Raw genomic sequence first — 17898 nt, 5'->3', positions numbered from 1 at the left:
TGTGGGTGGTGAACCCACAGGAGGTCGGGCCCATGTCACCTCTTCGGGCTGAGCCCGGCTGGGCCCCATGGACAAAGGCCCGGTCACCAAGCGCTTGCATACGAGCCCCAACCCCAGGCCTGGCTCCAGGGTGGGGCCCCGGCTGCGCCATACCGGGCGACGTCACGGTCCTTGATGGTTTCTCCATAAGGGTTTTGGTGAACTGCTCTTGGTCTGGCCTGTCACCTAGGACCTGTCTGCCTTGGGAAACCCTTACAGGGGCATAATGCCCCTGACAACATAGCTCCTAGGATCATTCAAGCACACAAACCCCTCCACCACAATAAGGTGGCAGTTCTAGGAGGGGCTGGCTGGACTGTGGCTAACAAATGAGGAATGTGGAGTTCCGACTTCCTGTTTCTAACACTACGTTCAGACTGCAACCTGAAACGACCCATATCCGATTTGTTGTGAAATCCGATTTTTTTGTTAGGCCGTTCACATTACCAATTATATGAGACTTGTATGCGATCTCCAATATGAACGGAAAACGACCCAAAAGTGTCCCGCATGCGCAAATTGACACGTAATAAGCACATCTACGTAATACGTAAACAAAAAAAGCGCACTCTTCATGTTTAATGATTTTCTTTTTTTTTGTTTGTTTGTTTAATTATCTGGTTAAAGTGTGAGGTCTTGTGTGTTTTTGTTTCTGAACTGAAATGAAAGCGTGTAGCCTGGTAATGAGGGTTGACTCCTAAATGTGTGTCTAATTTCTATATAAGTGCACTATGTGTTACTAGGAAGTAATGGATTTTTAAACTCCATATAGTGCACTCGAGCTTCAGTAGGCAGTCATTTGGGATACTGCCGCTGTATTACCAAACTCTTAATTCAGGCTTAATAATTTGCACATATTTATTTCATCATATTAATAAACTTTTTTTTTTCCTGCATTTTTATAAATATTTATTTAGATTGTTTATAGCCAGCTGAATTTTGCAACTTCTCTCAGCGCTGGCTCAAGGTGCATAAACACCAGTGCAGTTTGCTATGCAGATGAGGCGAGACCTGGCGATGTGGTTTTTGTGGTGGTGGCGGAACTCACACAATAATCTGATTAACAGCAGACTAATGAGACCGAAGGTGTCAAATTACTGGAAATTTCCAGAACAATCTTATCTTGTAATACAGGATGGTTTAAGCTATAAATCAGTTATAGAAACTGTTTTATTTAATCAGGCTAACAGATAAACATCCAGGTCCCTACCAAATCCACCATTAGCTTGATCAATTCTGTAAAAGTCTATTTAAATTCTGAAAACTGTACAAATGTTGTTGTTGTTTTCCACCAAAGAGGCGGGATTAGCCAACGTAGAATAGTGACGTTTGTCTCTTGTTGATGACGTGTAGGTCGCATGAATGCGACCTGTCCGGTCAGACTGCAGTCGCATGTGAAAATATCGGATATGCATCGGATTTAGGACCAAATATCCAAGTGGCCTGGGTCGCATGTGAAAAAATCGGATCTGTCGTGTTCAGATTGTCAATAACAAATCGGATACAGGTCGCATATGGGCAAAAAAATCAGATATGGGTCGTTTCAGGGTGCAGTCTGAACATAGTCTTTGTTGCATTGAATGCAACATATGAACATGGCCCCTGTTGTGTGAATGTGACTCCTTGTCTAAAAGCCACCAATAGAAGGATCACACATAACTCGCAGAACAGATACACAAATGGTGATGGTGGAATGAAAACAAAACTTTTCTGTCCAAGGTCATGTATCTTTCTTGATGACGTAAACAGAACATAGTAAATTTGTTTAATCTCAGGTCTGTCATTACAGAAACTTCATATCTGGCATGTGAACATGTTATCTATTGCAGTCTGTTAAAGCATTAGACCAAGTTGTGTTTTTATTTTTTGGGATCATCTGTTCATACAGTGTAATGAGTAACCGTTCTAAAACTGGCTTCAGTGACCAGATGAGATTCTTTGTACATAATTGTTTTGAGTCTTAAGTCTAGATTTGTATTCTGTCCAAATGCTGGAGATTTTTTTGTGTTTTTTTTTTTCTCTTTTTTTTTTTTTTGGTGTGGTTCCTTTCCCTGTGCTGAGCCATCAAGCAAGACCTAGTTTATACCAAAAAGCATCGCAAAGTTAAAATGTTTTCGACTGGTATAATGTGTTACGCATGTTTTCAAGGGTCTGAGTGACTGATGCTTTTGGTTTGGTTTTGCACTGCATGTAAATTTTAAACAAATATGAAAGCAAAACATTGGCTGAGGAGGGTGTGTATGCAGGGATGAAACCATATTCCCTGAAAGTCTTACTCACTGCTCAGTAGTATGGAGATTTGGGGGGGGGGGGGGGGGGGGGGGTGTAATCAGAACAAGCACAAGTGTGTGTAAAAATCTGCAAAGCCAAAAGAACATGGAGTGAGAGTGCTGTCCTTTTCAGTCAGTTTAGCAGCTCATATGTACAGGAAAATTCCCTTGCAAGCCATAATACTCTCTCACTGCAGTCAAACCGCATTCGAGTTCAAACAGATGCTCTCGGTTTGTTTTGGTTGAAAGTTGTGCGATTTGTGTCTCTTCATCTCACATTAGTAACGTTTTGGTAAAATCTCATCAGGACTCAATTTTCTTGTGGAAGATGCACTGAATGACCCTTGAATTCTGTCAGGGTAAATGAAGATTCTTGAGTTTGTTAATGTGAAATAAAATCTATTGTATATGTGAGTTGGCCAACATTAAACCTGTAGAGTATATAGGTAACCTTGGTTTGCTGTGTTAGGAATGCTGGAAAATGACTGAAAACTGAAATTTTTAGGCTGAAGGGAGGGGAATAGGCCAGAAAATTTGACCAAAAAAAAAGATTAAATAGGTCTCCAAAGACATGTCAAGTCAAATCAAACCGTATGTTCAGACCAAATGTAGTGAGAGGAGTCAAATTTCACTCTGCTCTGGTAAGTTTGTGGACGTGCCGTGACCTAGATCAAACGGGCAGCTACAAGGCTGTTCAGAATGCTTCGTCTTGCAAACTTTATTTAAAAGGGCTGCAAAGAAAATGTGTCAACCAGTATCTTGTAGCGTAATACAAATAATTTTAAAATGTACAATAATTTAAATAATGAACATAATTTTATTCACAATACCATTAGGGAGACCTAATTAGATTTTTTTTTTTTCCTCCCCCCTTCAAAAGTGACCACTTTTGGTTTAACATATCCAACATGCACCTCTTTTCGTAATCCTTCCTGTTCAGCAGCATCATTCAGGTTACATATAAACAAATGGCCAACACTGTGTTGCATTCTGTGACATGAGTTAGCATGCAATTACCTCTTATTTTCACAAAATGTATTATGCAGTTCACCAACTCAACTGAAACACTAAGTTTCCAACACTTTGGCGTTTCCAACATGCTTGGTTTTTAATCTACAGTATCTATTGCCTAGATGAGATGTGCAGCCTTGGGCCCAACGGGTTGCCTGTTTGATTTCTGGGACCAGCAGGAAAAATCTGAGTTGTTGAGTGCATGGACAGCACTTTCCTCTTCCTCTGTATCATGGCTGAAGTGCCCTTGAGTAAGGCACCTAACACCCCCCCCCCCCCCCCCCCCCCCCCCCCCAACTGCTCCCTGTGTGCTGAAGCATAGTTGCCCACTGCTCTGGGTGTGTGCGTGTGCACACTGCTTCAGTTGGGTTAAATGCAGAGGAGGAATTTCACTGTGCTTGAGTCTACATATTACACAGGCTGCTGCTTCTTCAAACAAGGACACACAAATAATGGGGAAACTCACACTGCAATTCGTTCCTCCTCCATGGCAGGCTAGCTGGGAACAGTTTGATTGGAACCAAAATTTACATGACTGTGTAAAACACCGTTTCCGATTGGTTGGTGCCAAACCACATCATAGCTCATTACCATAAAGTTGCCTGGACTTCAACTTTATTCTGACGTCCCCACCGCCCGAGACGCGCCACTGTCGAGACGCTGGCTAACATAGAAAATGAATGACTTTTGGTCATTTTGACTCTTGCTGGGTTTGGTGTGAACATAGGGTAACACTTCTTAATAATTAAAGATGATGGTAAAAATCTCTGCAGATCAGCTCAGACACATTCACACTAGGGTTAACATCAGTATCTGTACTATAATGGAAATATTTAGTTTGTTTGGGAGATTTGACTCGCTTTTAAATTGGTAAATACATCGTACTTTTATTGTAGTTATAAATTCCTATTGTATAGCTTTTATATAGATGAAAGTCTTCCGGGTTTACCCGGAAATCCGGATATTTGACAAAACTTGAAAATCTCCGGTTTCCCGAATGGAGAAACTAATTTTTCGGATTTTTCGTGTTCCTAGACGCGGCGTAATACTTCGCATCGTCCTTGCATGGGCGCAGTCCTTAAATAGCCCAAGCATAGTTTGATTAAAAACAGGTGTTCTTTGTCAGGGCCGTTGACAGCTTTGGCTGAGCCCGGGACAAAATAATCTGAGTGCCTCCACACACACACATACGCGCGCACGCACATCGCCACACAGCAACCACCCACACCCAACCCCTCTTTTCACAGTCTCCATTCACTCCAACCCTTAAATAACAGGTATTCCAAGCCCATTATAACAGTCAACCATTTTATTTCAACATATTTACAGTTTGAACATTTCCTTAGTCTGCAACTATTCAGGTGCGAAATGCAATGCGCCGGACTTTTGCTGTGGCAAAGTCGTCAATAAGGTCATTGAAGTCCAGCTTCTTTGCAAGTTCGCGCTCTATAGAGAGCATAGCCAGCCCATTGAGCCTCTCCTGTGACATGTTTGAGTGCAGGTAGTTGATAAACCAAAATGATTGTTTACGGGATAGAACTGGGCCTCAATGAGAACGGAGTTATGGCTTTCCCAAAATCTGAACATAGAAGCATCACCACTAGTGATGTGTACAGTGAGTTTTTCAGTGTATTTTTTTTGTCTTGTTTTTCATAAACGTCCTTTCCGTACTCAATTTTTAGAATGTTACAAAAAAAATTGACACCCTCCCAACCACGTAACATTAGCCTATCTGACCTGGGGGCTGACACGTTTGTTATGGATAAACCAAAAGGATTACAACATTCCCTGGATATAGAACTGGACCAAGAAGATTTCAAAATCTTAACGTGTAAGCAACAACAATAAAACAGGTTGTTTTATTCATTTAGGGCTTATTAGGCTACTTTCATTAATTGCGCTTTTCATACAGGCCTATCATTTTTCACTTGAGCAAGGGAATTGTTTGAAGAGTATCCAGTCTAAGCGAAAGTTTAATGTTTTGCAACAGACTAACCTCAAAACACCCCATTTATAGCCCATTCATTACATTAAACTCTATCTAGCTGGCAATTTCACATGCCGTCGTATCTACACGGGATGATTTCCAACAAAATAAGGTTTAATTAACAAGAGGCAGCGTTCCACGGGCTTTCAGCTAACCGGAGTCCAGCTCAGCTCAGCGCAGCTCAGCAAGCGTGCCTAAAACATTTGGATATGATTGTGGGCCAATGTGCTATTCTTTGCTTCATTGAGATATATGCAACACAGTGTTATTAAACCGATATGTTTATGAAATAATTCAATGCCCTGTGCATTTCAGTGTTCACTCAGTGTACCCTGCTATCCCCTACTTTATAATTATGAATGGCGCGGCGCGCGTGCTGGGGTTACATTACGGGGCTGGAAAAAAGTTGTCTTACCTGGCTCAGCTGCCCCACTGCCTTCACCACCTGCTGCATCATCTGACCACACATGGACTGGCCATCGGGAGTAGCGGGAGTTTTCCCGGTGGGCCGGTGGTTCAGTGTGGGCCAGCGGAGAAAAAAAACAGTTGCGCGCTGGCCTTTAATATGATAAGCAATGTTAACAGTTTCTTTTACTGTTAACTGTTAACATTGCTTATCATATTAAAGGCCAGCGCGCAACTGTGTTTTTTTTTTTTTCCTCCGCCGGCCCACACTGAACCGCCGGCCCACCGGGAAAACTCCCGCTACTCCTGATGGCCAGTCCGTGTGTGTCTGAATCTTTTCTAAAATATCTATGTGGTGAGCCCCTGAGGCTCTTGGCTTCTTCATCATCTCTTTTTCTCCTTTTCTTTGCTCCTGACTTGTGCATGTTGGCAAACGGGCTCGCACGCTTATTGTCGAAGCGTTATGATGGAATAGTGCCGTGTTATTTGGCGCCTTAATCAAAGACCAAACCATTTCTGCATTAGGGGTGGTAGGTGGGTTCTTGAATCTATTTTCGAAGACAATAAAGGCAAAAGAACCAGAAATCATTCATTGAATGCAAATATAGCACATTTTTCTTCCCCAAATCAACACATTTTGAAATGAAACAGAATGATTAATGGCATCTTCATGAGGGACCAGTTCTGGGCCCCCCCTCATGCCTGGGCCCGGGACAAAATACCCGGTTGTCCCCCCCTGTCGACGGCCCTGTTCTTTGTTAACGGCGCGCATGCTGGAGCTTGTTAGGCGCGCCTTCAGGTGCACGAGCTAAGGCGCGCAGGACTGGCACCGTTCTGTGCGAGTGCAACACAATCGCACTTGTTCAAGCTGCCAGTGTAGCTGCAGTCTTTTTAGTTGCGAATTACAAGTATTTCCTCTTGTGTTAATAATTCACCATGTCAAAACAAGCAAAACTTTCCTTCTCCTTTCGACGTGAAGAGAGGTAAGCAATTTAGTGCCGTTTCTAGAACGCAACATCAAGAAAACGTGGAAGAAACAGCAATAATGGAAGAGACGGTTTCTAAGCTACCTAAAACTAGCAATGGTAACTTATTTTTTTTGTTACATAATGCACTCAGGGGCGGCACGGTGGTGTAGTGGTTAGCGCTGTCGTCTCACAGCAAGAAGGTCCTGGGTTCGAGCCCCAGGGCCGGCGAGGGCCTTTCTGTGCGGAGTTTGCATGTTCTCCCCGTGTCCGCGTGGGTTTCCTCCGGGTGCTCCGGTTTCCCCCACAGTCCAAAGACATGCAGGTTAGGTTAACTGGTGACTCTAAATTGACCGTAGGTGTGAATGGTTGTCTGTGTCTATGTGTCAGCCCTGTGATGACCTGGCGACTTGTCCAGGGTGTACCCCGCCTTTCGCCCGTAGTCAGCTGGGATAGGCACCAGCTTGCCTGCGACCCTGTAGAAGGATAAAGCGGCTAGAGATAATGAGATGAGAGATAATGCACTCAGGCTGCCAGTCAGTGTGTGACACACACACACACACACACCCTGAAAAGTCCTAGCTACGCCCCTGATTTACATGAGAAATTTGGTATTCATTGGTGTGTTTTAAATTTACAGACAATACGAACTAATCTAAACAATTGGCTTCAACTCGCATAAATATGAATTGGAAATTTTTAGTTTACTTTAGCTTATGCAAACGCACAACTCTACTAAAAGATTGATAAACGAGGCTCAATGTCCCCAACATTGAAACCGGAAAGCTTTAGAAACTCTAACAGACCTTTACTTTTTAACAATACTGTTTGGGGATTTTGCTGAGTTTACCTTCAACTGTCTTTTTTTTTTTTCAAAGTAATGAACTGTGTAGCCAGGAAAATCACTACGTTTTCTAAATGCACTCCTGAAAATTACTCATTAACTAGGGGAATTAAATATGATATTTTTGACATGTTAATCATTAATGTACATGAAAGAAAAAGGCTTAAAATTTATATCGTTTTAGTGAAAAGTACTAGAATGCTCCTGCATTCTAGTACTTTTCACTAAAACAAGATATAAATTTTAAGCCTTTTTCTTTCATGTACATTAATGATTAACATGTCAAAAATACCATTTTTTTTTGCGTGTTATGTTATTAAAACTTTTTTGGGGGGTGTTGTCCCCCCCCAATCTTACTTTGACTGTCAAAAGTTCAGGATTTTTTTTCTTTGCTCCACTTTCATCTCAAGCTTTAATTCTTATATTACGTGACTGCCCTGAGACATGGCTCAAATTGGAGGGGGGACAAAGCAGTAGAACTTAAAGGAGATATGCAGAGCCTTTATTTTTAAATGCGTTTCTGAGTGGATAGTATCTCCATCCTTGACTCTTGTATGCTGCATAAATGGGAATTAAAAATGTATATATTTTTGAGAGTTAAAATCGACCGCCAAGTTGGCATTCGAGCTGCCCCACTGAGCCAGCCAGCCCTGAGGGTGTGATGTCACAGCAGGAACCAGTTTTAAGGCCGAGGCATTTTACAGCTATAGACCAAAGTCATATAAAAAAAAAAAAAAAACTTATGGTGAAAGTAAGAAATACCGCTACTGACTTGCTCAACTAAGACTGATTTTGACTTCCTTGATTGTGGGTTGACTCTCATTAAAACAGGATAGGTGTTAACTTGTGCAGTGTACATGCATGCATTTTCACTGACAAAACGTAAAAGGCTAATTAAATAATCGGATGAACTGAGACAATCACATTCTGCAGCAAATTAAATAATCTTATACCGGTAACTTAAACACCACAATACAAGTTACATGTATTTAATCTAAATGCAGGTAAACAACTTTTTTAAATCCAAATGAGTCGGCGCTTATCCGTCTGTGTTCTTGCTTCTTGAAGGCTGATTGTTTTTGAAACAATCTGACTTTCAGTTGTTTTGTTCAGTTCTCCATTCACTTCTTCCATGTAAAGGAGAGATGGCAGCAATATTCAGTTTAGAAATAAGATGGCTGCTCCACTCATTTACTTTTCATGCTGTGTATTCTGCTGTTACTGCTGGGCTCGGGCAATTACTAAAACCTGGGACGGAGCGGGATGTCACCGGTTTTAGCAACAACTGCAGGGAGGTCACTGTCTGAGCGATATGTCCCGTCCCGGGTTTTACCAACAACCCTCGTCTCACTCCGGGAGGACTGGTGCAACTGAACTCCCTTTCCTTTTAAATAAATAAATACTTGTTTTATTTAATTGTTGGTACTGCACCCTCTTTCAATACGGGCTTATAGCCAATGCTCCTGAACAGATCGGAGGTCTTGTACGAGTCCAGTAAAATGTGCAGAGGAGAGGCCACTTCATAGCCACCCAATGTGCCCGTGAACTTCTTGCAAAACGCGTCCAAATCTTTGCAGTTTGAACATTCTTAGGCCATGAATGCAACATAAATCCACCTTCTGTCATGTTGCTGTACTGGCAAAAAAACCACCCCTACATGGCATGACAATAAATTGGCTCAAAATGGAGGATCGGAGTTGCAGTCAGCTCTGTTTTTAGTATAGCGGAAATGGCGATGAGACTGACGGACTTCCTGCTGTGACGTTACGGATGTCAAGGTCGTTCACTCAGACCGCTACCTATGTGAATCACTTTAATCGTAAAAATTACTATATTCGATTTATTGTTAACGCTTAAAGCTATTTCTGTGCCATTCTTGAGATCTCAAGGCATTTATAAACGAAAGTGAGGCCATGGCTCTGCATATATGCTTTAAGGTGATGCTTAGACTATAATGCTCTGACTCAAAGTTCTATTTTGTTCTTAACTGTGAAGCACTAATGTTTTTTACAACACCTGAAAAAGTCTGGGGGGAAGGGCCTGATATCAGTAATTGTGCTACAGGTCAAAACTATCAGTCAGTGCGTTTACATGCACATCCAAATCGAGCTACTGTCAGTAATCGATCTAAGGGGTGCCAGAGAAATCCAATCCTACATGCACACAAGGAAATCGAGCTATTGTGTGAGGTACATTGTGCACCCGAGCCACAGGTGGTGCTACACGCCCCATCATGTTGGTACACTTCCGGTTGTCGTCATGAAGAGCTATTCAAGAGTATAAACAAAGTTATCAGTTCCGTGTTCTCTTCTGCTGCTCGCTACTACTACTGTTGTCATGCCGACCGAGGCTGTTGTGTTTCCTGCTTGTGGTCTCGTCACTCGTCACTTCCGGAAGGGGCAGTGCTGAAATAAGTAGCTCGACTACGTAGCTCGATAGGGTTTACATGCACTAAGTAGCTCGGCTACAATCGCATAATCTAGGTTGCGTAGCTCAATTACGAGAAATCCAGTTCGGTTCGATTTCAGCCGAGCTAAGGTGTTTCCATGGCATTTAGGACTTCGATTTCAGTCGCGCTACGGCTGAAATTCGATTTTCTCTATGTGCATGTAAACGCACTGAGTGTATGTTTATGTAACTTTTTTTTTTTTTTTTTAGAAAACCTGCCAATTGGCCCTAAAGTGTAATGGCGAATAACACATTTTTTAAAATGTATTATTTTGTGATGTTTATTAAAGGTCTGCAGATTATTCTATTCATGAAAGCTGGTGTGGTCATGGACGCATTTGCTTTGGAATGCGTGGAGTTTTCTCGCAATTCTTTTCTCTCTCTCATATGTTTGACTCTTGTTTGTTGGTGTATCTTTTCTCTCCTCTCCTCAGCATAATTGTCTCTTTCCTTTTTTTTTGTTTTTTTTTGTTTTCAGATATCCACTGTGATCCCCGTGTTGCATGCTTTGGCCCCGTCTTTGCTTTGCTTTTTTTTTTTTTTTTTTGAACTTGGGTGATTTTATACTTTACGATTTTGCTGGCAATTTATTTATTTTTATTTTATTAAGTTTGTTGCTGCCTTTTTCACAGTTTTCTCCTCTCTCCAGTTGCGCATCTTTTCAGCGTTAGATGGAACATTTTTTTTTTTTGTTCATTTTAAAAGTAATGTTCAATGCACTTCAGGCCATGCTGCGATCATAGTGTTCTGAAATCAAGTTTAACACAGCATTGTCAGACTTTGATCAAGCAGAGGATTTTCTCTTTAAGCCCTTAATTTTCATCAAAACACTCTGCATATAACCAGGGAAGATTACCCAGTTTTCCAGGGCAATGAACTCTCCTTTGACTTGTTACAGGACATTTGCTAGCTGCTCTGTTGTATTAATATAATGGATATTTTCCCTTTGCTCCCTCAAACTTATGAAACATGCTGAAAGCTCAGCTTGAACGTAATCATATTTAAACTGACATTGTTGCATTTTGAAAGTAATACAGGAGCAGAGTGTATCTGTGTTGTCCGTCCCCCCCCCCCCCCCCCCCCCAACTTTTTCATTGTTGTAATATAACTGGAAAGAGAACATTTTTTTCAGTACATAAAAATGTGTGGAACATCACATTTACATGTAAAAACAACCCAATTATTCAGGATTATTCCTTATTTTTGTTAAATAAATTACTATTCACATTTGATAGTGATCTACATTAAACTGCAGTTTCTTATTCTGTTAAATGTTTTTGCGCATTCCTGTAACTTTGTATGAATAACAAGTCCATGGTGATTGTGCTACAGGTCTTTTGCTTTTAGTAGTTTTGGGACTGGGAGGAGGAGGATACGAGTGTAAGAGGAAAGCTTGTTGGATCCATGAGTCACTGATTTCAAGAAAAACTCTATTTCAGATGTACTGCCCCTTTAAGAATCTGACTGGTTTGATTGGTCAAAACACCTGGAAGGTTCCTAGGATACACTAATGGCAGATTCTACCATAACAGAGGCCAGTTAACTCCCATCTCCTTAAATTGCTGAATTGATTATTTTTATCATTCTATTAAGTTTTTCTAGTAGCATTTGGGGTCTTGGACATTCATAGTACATTTTAGGACAGTAGTTCTGGTAACTAATTAATAAAAGCCGTTTTAATTAACCTGTGTTTCTACCATCATTCTGACAGACAAAATCAGTCTTTATCTGACAGACACTCTCCCACAATTTTCAATCTTTTTCATGGAGGAAAGTCATGAAAATCATATAGAATGTCTGCCAGAGTATGATATAATCATATGAAGCAAATATATGTTCCACAATTAAAAAAAAAAGTTTCTCTTTGAAAACCACCATTTCTATTATCATTTCTGACAGACATGCTAAATGACAATAGAAACACATCGGTTTCTATCATCAAAATCTGACAGACAAACTAACGTCTGCCATCATATTCTGACAGACACTCTAGATGACAATAGCAACAAAACTGTTTCTTACATTATTAATCTGACATTTAGTAATATTAAATACCTCATCACTAGAACCAAATATAAAATATTGAAATAAATTTATTTTCAAAATTGAAATCAACAATTGTAAAATACCAGTATTGTGGAAATTACATGAAACATTATACATGCATTCTTTTCAATCAGAGAGAACATGCAATTCAAAAATCTTTATAATCAATGACGCTTATGCAGTTGATACTTATTGAGAATGTATTATTAACAGTACATTGTATACATGTAATTACATACATCAATATCACTATAATTCCATCAGTTCCTTAACAATTGACAGGTAATCTAAAAGTTTGAAACATGAATTTTTAGGAATAACAAAACTATACAGTAACACAGGAAAGTATAAAACATTTCAAGTTCACCTTTTTTGTCATATTTTCTACTTAACTTTAAGTCAACTTAGTTGCAAAACAAAATGACATAAGTTGACATTATTTGGTATGGCTATAATAGATAGGCCTATATACAGTATTTAATGCAGTGTACTCTGGTAGGCCTAATGCTTTATCCATGACTGTGAAGGCATGATATTGATGGTAGTAAGGCCTATGATGATGGATCATAGGTAATAAACCCCGATGGAAATAAACCCCTAGGAAAATAACCCCATGGAAATAAAGCCCTAGGAAAAAATCCCCCTAAGATAAAATGTGGAAAAAAATTCTATATGATTTTTAAGAACAATTTGAAAAAAAGGGACAGTATAAACAGTAATTATTGAGTTTTTTAAAATTTTTCCTTTCATAAACCTTTCCATTATGATCTATTTAGACTGTGAGGGGACCGTTGATTTCATAATTCACTGACCGTAACCTTTATTGTTTGCTAATTACTGACACCTTTCATTTCCCAGGAAAATGAAATGGTTTATACAAGGAAAAATTTTAAAACTCAATAATTACTGTTTATACAGGAGAAAGGCAAAACAAAAATTGTTTGTAGCATAAAAATACAGGCCTTATACAAGGCTATATTATTATTATTATTATACATAACAGAATTCATTCATACAAAATGTGGCTAAATTTCCAACCATTCCTTCTTCCTTTGAAATTCTTTTCTCGTTTTGGATATTTTAATGTGGGTAACTCTACTGATTATCAAAAGAGATTCTGACTGATCAAGGCACCTCGTTTATGTCACGGACACTGAATGAACTGTATAGGTTATTAGGGATTAAGCCGATCCGCACCAGCGTGCATCACCCACAAACGGACGGTTTAGTTGAAGGGTTCAATGTGTCCTCAATCACCAGTCTGCTACTATTGGACAAAATATTTCATCAAAGACTGCGATTGGAATACGGGACGGGAGCTGTTCCTCGCAGGACAAATTAAATTCACCTAAAATTCGGGACGTCCCAGGCAAATCGGGACTGTTGGCAACCCTACTTGCGACCCTTTCAGCCGACAGGCCATTTCAATGTGTTATTTCCCCGCGAAAGTGACAGTCGTGTCTATCGTCACTGTTCTGACAGACTATGAGATTGCTATCGTTAGTATATGACCAACAGGTGTGTGTGCTATCACACTTTACAAAGTCTGTCATTTTTGTGATGATAGCACACACCTGTCGGTCATATACTAACGATAGCAATCTCATAGTCTGTCAGAACAGTGACGATAGACACGACTGTCACTTGCGCGGGGAAATAACACATTGAAATGGCCTGTCGGCTGAAAGGGTTGCAAGTGGCTCTGATTTATCTCAACTTGCGATAGTTTTCCTCCAGAAAAATTTTAATATGAATGCACAAATATATTCTCAATGTTTCTATCGTCAAAAATTTCTATCGTCAGGATAGCTGACTGAAAATCTTACCTTGATTTATTTGATGAAGTCTTGCCCGGAAGTAAATGTCTGCTGTCACAAAAATCATGCGCAGTAGAATTTCCTCTTTGCGTCCGTCAACATGTGCGTGGTGAGGGCTTGAATTTTGCTATCGTCAGGTGCATTAGACTGACGATAGCATATTTTAAAAATAACTGTGGGCTTCTCTCGTGAACGAAATAGTTTTTTCGCTGTTAAGCTATTTCAACTCTATCTGTTAGGGCTGTACAATTAATCGAATTTAATCAAAAATCGCGATTTTGGCTGCCACGATTAAATTAAATGAAAATCGCGATTTATTTCCATTTAAAATCCGAGCTCTGCTGTATATGATTAAGCACTTTTTGACCAGTACTCCGCCAAACCATTAGGGGGCGAACCGACGCATGTAAGGTTTCATTACTCCGCCTAAATAAGCAAGCAAGCCTTAGGCGGAGTAATGAAACCTTACATGCGTCGGTTCGCCCCCTAATGGCGTGAGAGTAGGTAACAGATTGAGGTGAGAGAGAAAAGCTAACTATGCCAGAACAGACTATTTAGCACTGGAGGCAATGCTGTGACCTGCCTTCGCTCTTGTTTAAAGCCAGAGCATGTTGATAGGCTGCTCTTTCTAGCTAAAAACTTGTAAGCCTCAGTATAATGCTATGTAATTGTTGCAACTGAGTTTTCAGTTCCTTCATCCTTTGGTAATTTCTTGGATAAATTTCATTTATTTGTCATTTGGAAATCAGAATTTCTCTTTTAAATTTCATTCTGCACTGAAAGCTGTTCATATCGTTTGTTTGAATTAGGGGTGGGCGATATGGCAAAAATGTCATATCACGATTTTTTAACAATCTCGATTTCGATTTTTTTATCACGATCTTCCATTGAAAAAAAACAAACAAAAAAAACAGGCATTTTGGGGCTACAAACCTTTCTGAACAGATTTTAATTAATAGTAGCAATTTTGCATGTGCAAACATTGTAAACACACTAACACTGATAAAGTGCACTATTGGTTGTGAAGACAACACCACTAAGTAAACATCACTCTGATAAAGTGCATTCTTAGAATATAAAAAAGAAAGTAAAATATGAAATGTTTAACACACAGTCTTCGGTTATTTTGAAATGATTTAAGTATCAAAACACCAAATAGCTTTTTGAAAATGGTCCAGACTGGTGGTGGGGAGGCTTTTTGTTTTTGTTTGAATGTTGCTAGCACCAGCCTCTTGTGCTCGAAATGTAGTTTATATTTAAAGAAGCTTCCCCAAACTTGACAGCCAGAGACCTCTGCACTCTGCCCAAAAAACCAGTGCGGGCACGGCGCGCCACCTCAGGATAGAAACGAAACCTAAGCGGAGCCCCGCGGCGCGAAGGCGCGCTGCGGGGCTTCGCTTAGGTTTCGTTTCTATCCCGGGCTCCAGCCCGACGAAGAGCCACGGTGCTCGGCTTTAGTTTCGTTTTCCCATCGGCGGCTCCAGCCTCCCCAAGCTTAGAATGTGTAGATTCCATTTCTGACAATAAGTTCCGTTTCAGATGCATAATTCCGCAATTTCCGCCCGTTTTCCGCGATTGCGGATTTTCAGTCCCTCTACAGGTTAAGGACATCATCTTACGTCTGCCGCGTCGGCGGGAACCAGCATAGAACGTCAAGTTATTGTACCCAAAGGGGGGGAAAAAAAAAGTTATTGCGCTCATTGGCCAAGGCAATCTATACGATTTCTCCACTTTGGCAGATCGTCTGCGATCTTCTACTCGTTCTTATTCTTAACGATTTTATATCGTCAGATCGCACACCCCTAGTTTGAATATAATGAAATAAAATTTAAGTGATTTCCCTAACATCAAGAATAATCGTGATTAATAATCGCGATTACAATTTTGATCAAGATAATCGTGATTATTATTTTTTCCATAATCGTGCAGCCCTACTATCTGTTGACACCCAAAAATTATAAAGCCTGCTTCCACACGATAACTACCAAAGATCCATGATGGCGGAGTCTGTCGTCAGGTCATCTGACAGAAATTCACTGACGATAGCAACAGGGATAATGAAAGTGATTTTTAAAATGGGAGTTATGTCTGTCAGATATGTCAAAGAAATAGAACTTTATTCTTTAAAAATCTTTTATTGATATACTCAGTGTATTTTTAAATGACGTGCTGTTTTAGAAGACCAAATACCATATTTTCAAGATTGAAAATATTACCTCACTGAAAAAAGGACAAGAAAAATGTCTTATTTTGTGGGCAAGTGGTTAATGGATCCAGTTATGGTAGAATCTGCTTAATGTGAACATTGAGCATTACACAATGCTCATCAAAGTTGTATAGAGTTCAACTTGAACGAACACTCTGCCCCTACTTCACTAACATTGTTAGCGGTGTCAACCGTTCTGTTACCAAACCACAGCAAGCAATAGAAAATCTGTCGCATCTGCTGTACTACCACTGATCAGTGTGATCCCTGCATTAGACTTTCAGTATGTCGGAGTTTTAAGTAATGCATCTTGATATCTTTTCTCAGCAGTAATGTGTTGAAGGTAATGTCGGTCCTAATTGGACACATCCTACAGATGCAGTGGATAGAAAATGCCAATACTCCTTTAAGGATCTGCATTAGTGACCTGAAAGTTGTGAGCTGAGATGGTGTAGAGAGACTTGATTTAAACCCTTAACTTGCTCGGCTGCATGTTGAGATTGGGTTCTGCCTCATTTTGTAAATGTTGGAAGTTATTGTAAGAAACCCAGTATCGTTCCTCTTGGCTTTGTCTAAAGTATTTTTACAGGTGCAGCTTTCCAGATGAACACTGCTAAAATGTATTTATCATGCAGCCAGAAAGCTTTTCTAGATGTGGCCAAGTTAGTATTTGATATAATGGATCTGTCTCAGCAGTGAATTCTCTGGGAAATGTTCAAATCTGGTATATAATTTGTCTCCACTCCCTCTCACGAAGGCTTAGTATTCCAGATGGCAATGATCTGTTTTTTCTTTGTTTACAGAGTTCTGTTTTCTGATTTTACATGTGAAAGGATTTGATTTAATTAGACCTTGTTTGGTGTCTAATATTTGCACTGCATAGTTCATTAGTACACAAAAAATAAACGGTCACAAAAGCATCACATGAACAGTATCATTTTGCATATCTTAAGCATTAGAATTTCAGTTTGTGAAGTCCGAGCTGCTTGTTTTTTGGTTTCCTTAACCCTCCTGACAGAATGTGCTTCCTCCAGTGGCAAGCCCAACCTCAGTGACATCATTCTGATCAACTTGGCCTACGTTTCTGACGTAGAAACCATTAATGACCGTACAGAGACCCCTCCTCCTCTAGCATCTTTGAATGTCAGCAAGGTAAACACAGAACCCTGTCCTCCATGACCCTTTGTTCCATTCAGGGCCAGCCACATGGAGCTTTTAGTGTGGCAACTACATGTACATTGTGAAGGGACACTCGTATGCGATTTTTCTATGATCTGAAGAGATGTGTAGTCATTTCAGATATCCTCGGGCAACATTACTAGACAGACACATGTTTGGAAATCTCAGCCCTTCCAACTCCCCTGCTTTGGGTAGAAAATTCCTGAAACATCACCCTAAGATAGCCTTTTATTTATCCCACAAGGGGAAATTTACATTGTTACAAAATATGTAAAGACAGTGAAGGAGTAGTGCAAAAGTACCAAGTATATAAAAAAGTGATTTTTATATTTATTTATTTAAATTTTATTTATATAAATCACAAATTTGCATAAATCAAATGGTTTGCAGATGTATAGTTAAGTGTATTACAAAGGTGGTATTGCACAGGTATTATTACCCAGATAGTAATGTACAAGAGCCATTTTAACAATGTGTAGCTAGCAGTTTGCTGTAAAGTATTGATGCTTATAGTCAGTGCACACAGTATACGTTCAGAGGGGTTTCTATGGATGTAGAAGTGATCTGAACAGTATTGTTCATTATTGTGAGGAGTGACTGGTGCTGTTTGGTGAGGTGCTGGTTGTACAGTCTCTCAACAGTAGGGAGGAAGGAGCTGCTGTATATCTCCTTAACACACTG

General features: G+C 40.0%; 1 protein-coding gene across 1 annotated transcript in view; it reads left to right on the top strand.

Annotated features, from left to right (window-relative positions):
• Positions 1-17898, top strand: part of lsm12b (LSM12 homolog b) — a 98645-nt gene that overhangs the window by 25165 nt on the left and 55582 nt on the right. The window contains exon 2 of the mRNA XM_060939452.1: positions 17057-17190. Coding sequence (XP_060795435.1) covers positions 17057-17190 — 134 coding nt within the window. The remainder of the gene's footprint in view (positions 1-17056; positions 17191-17898) is intronic.

This window comes from Neoarius graeffei, chromosome 14, assembly GCF_027579695.1.
Source record: "Neoarius graeffei isolate fNeoGra1 chromosome 14, fNeoGra1.pri, whole genome shotgun sequence".
In the NCBI taxonomy this organism is placed as follows: domain Eukaryota; kingdom Metazoa; phylum Chordata; class Actinopteri; order Siluriformes; family Ariidae; genus Neoarius; species Neoarius graeffei.
The sequence above is the reverse complement of the archived record's forward strand: the minus strand, read 5'-3'. Positions and strand labels throughout refer to the sequence as shown.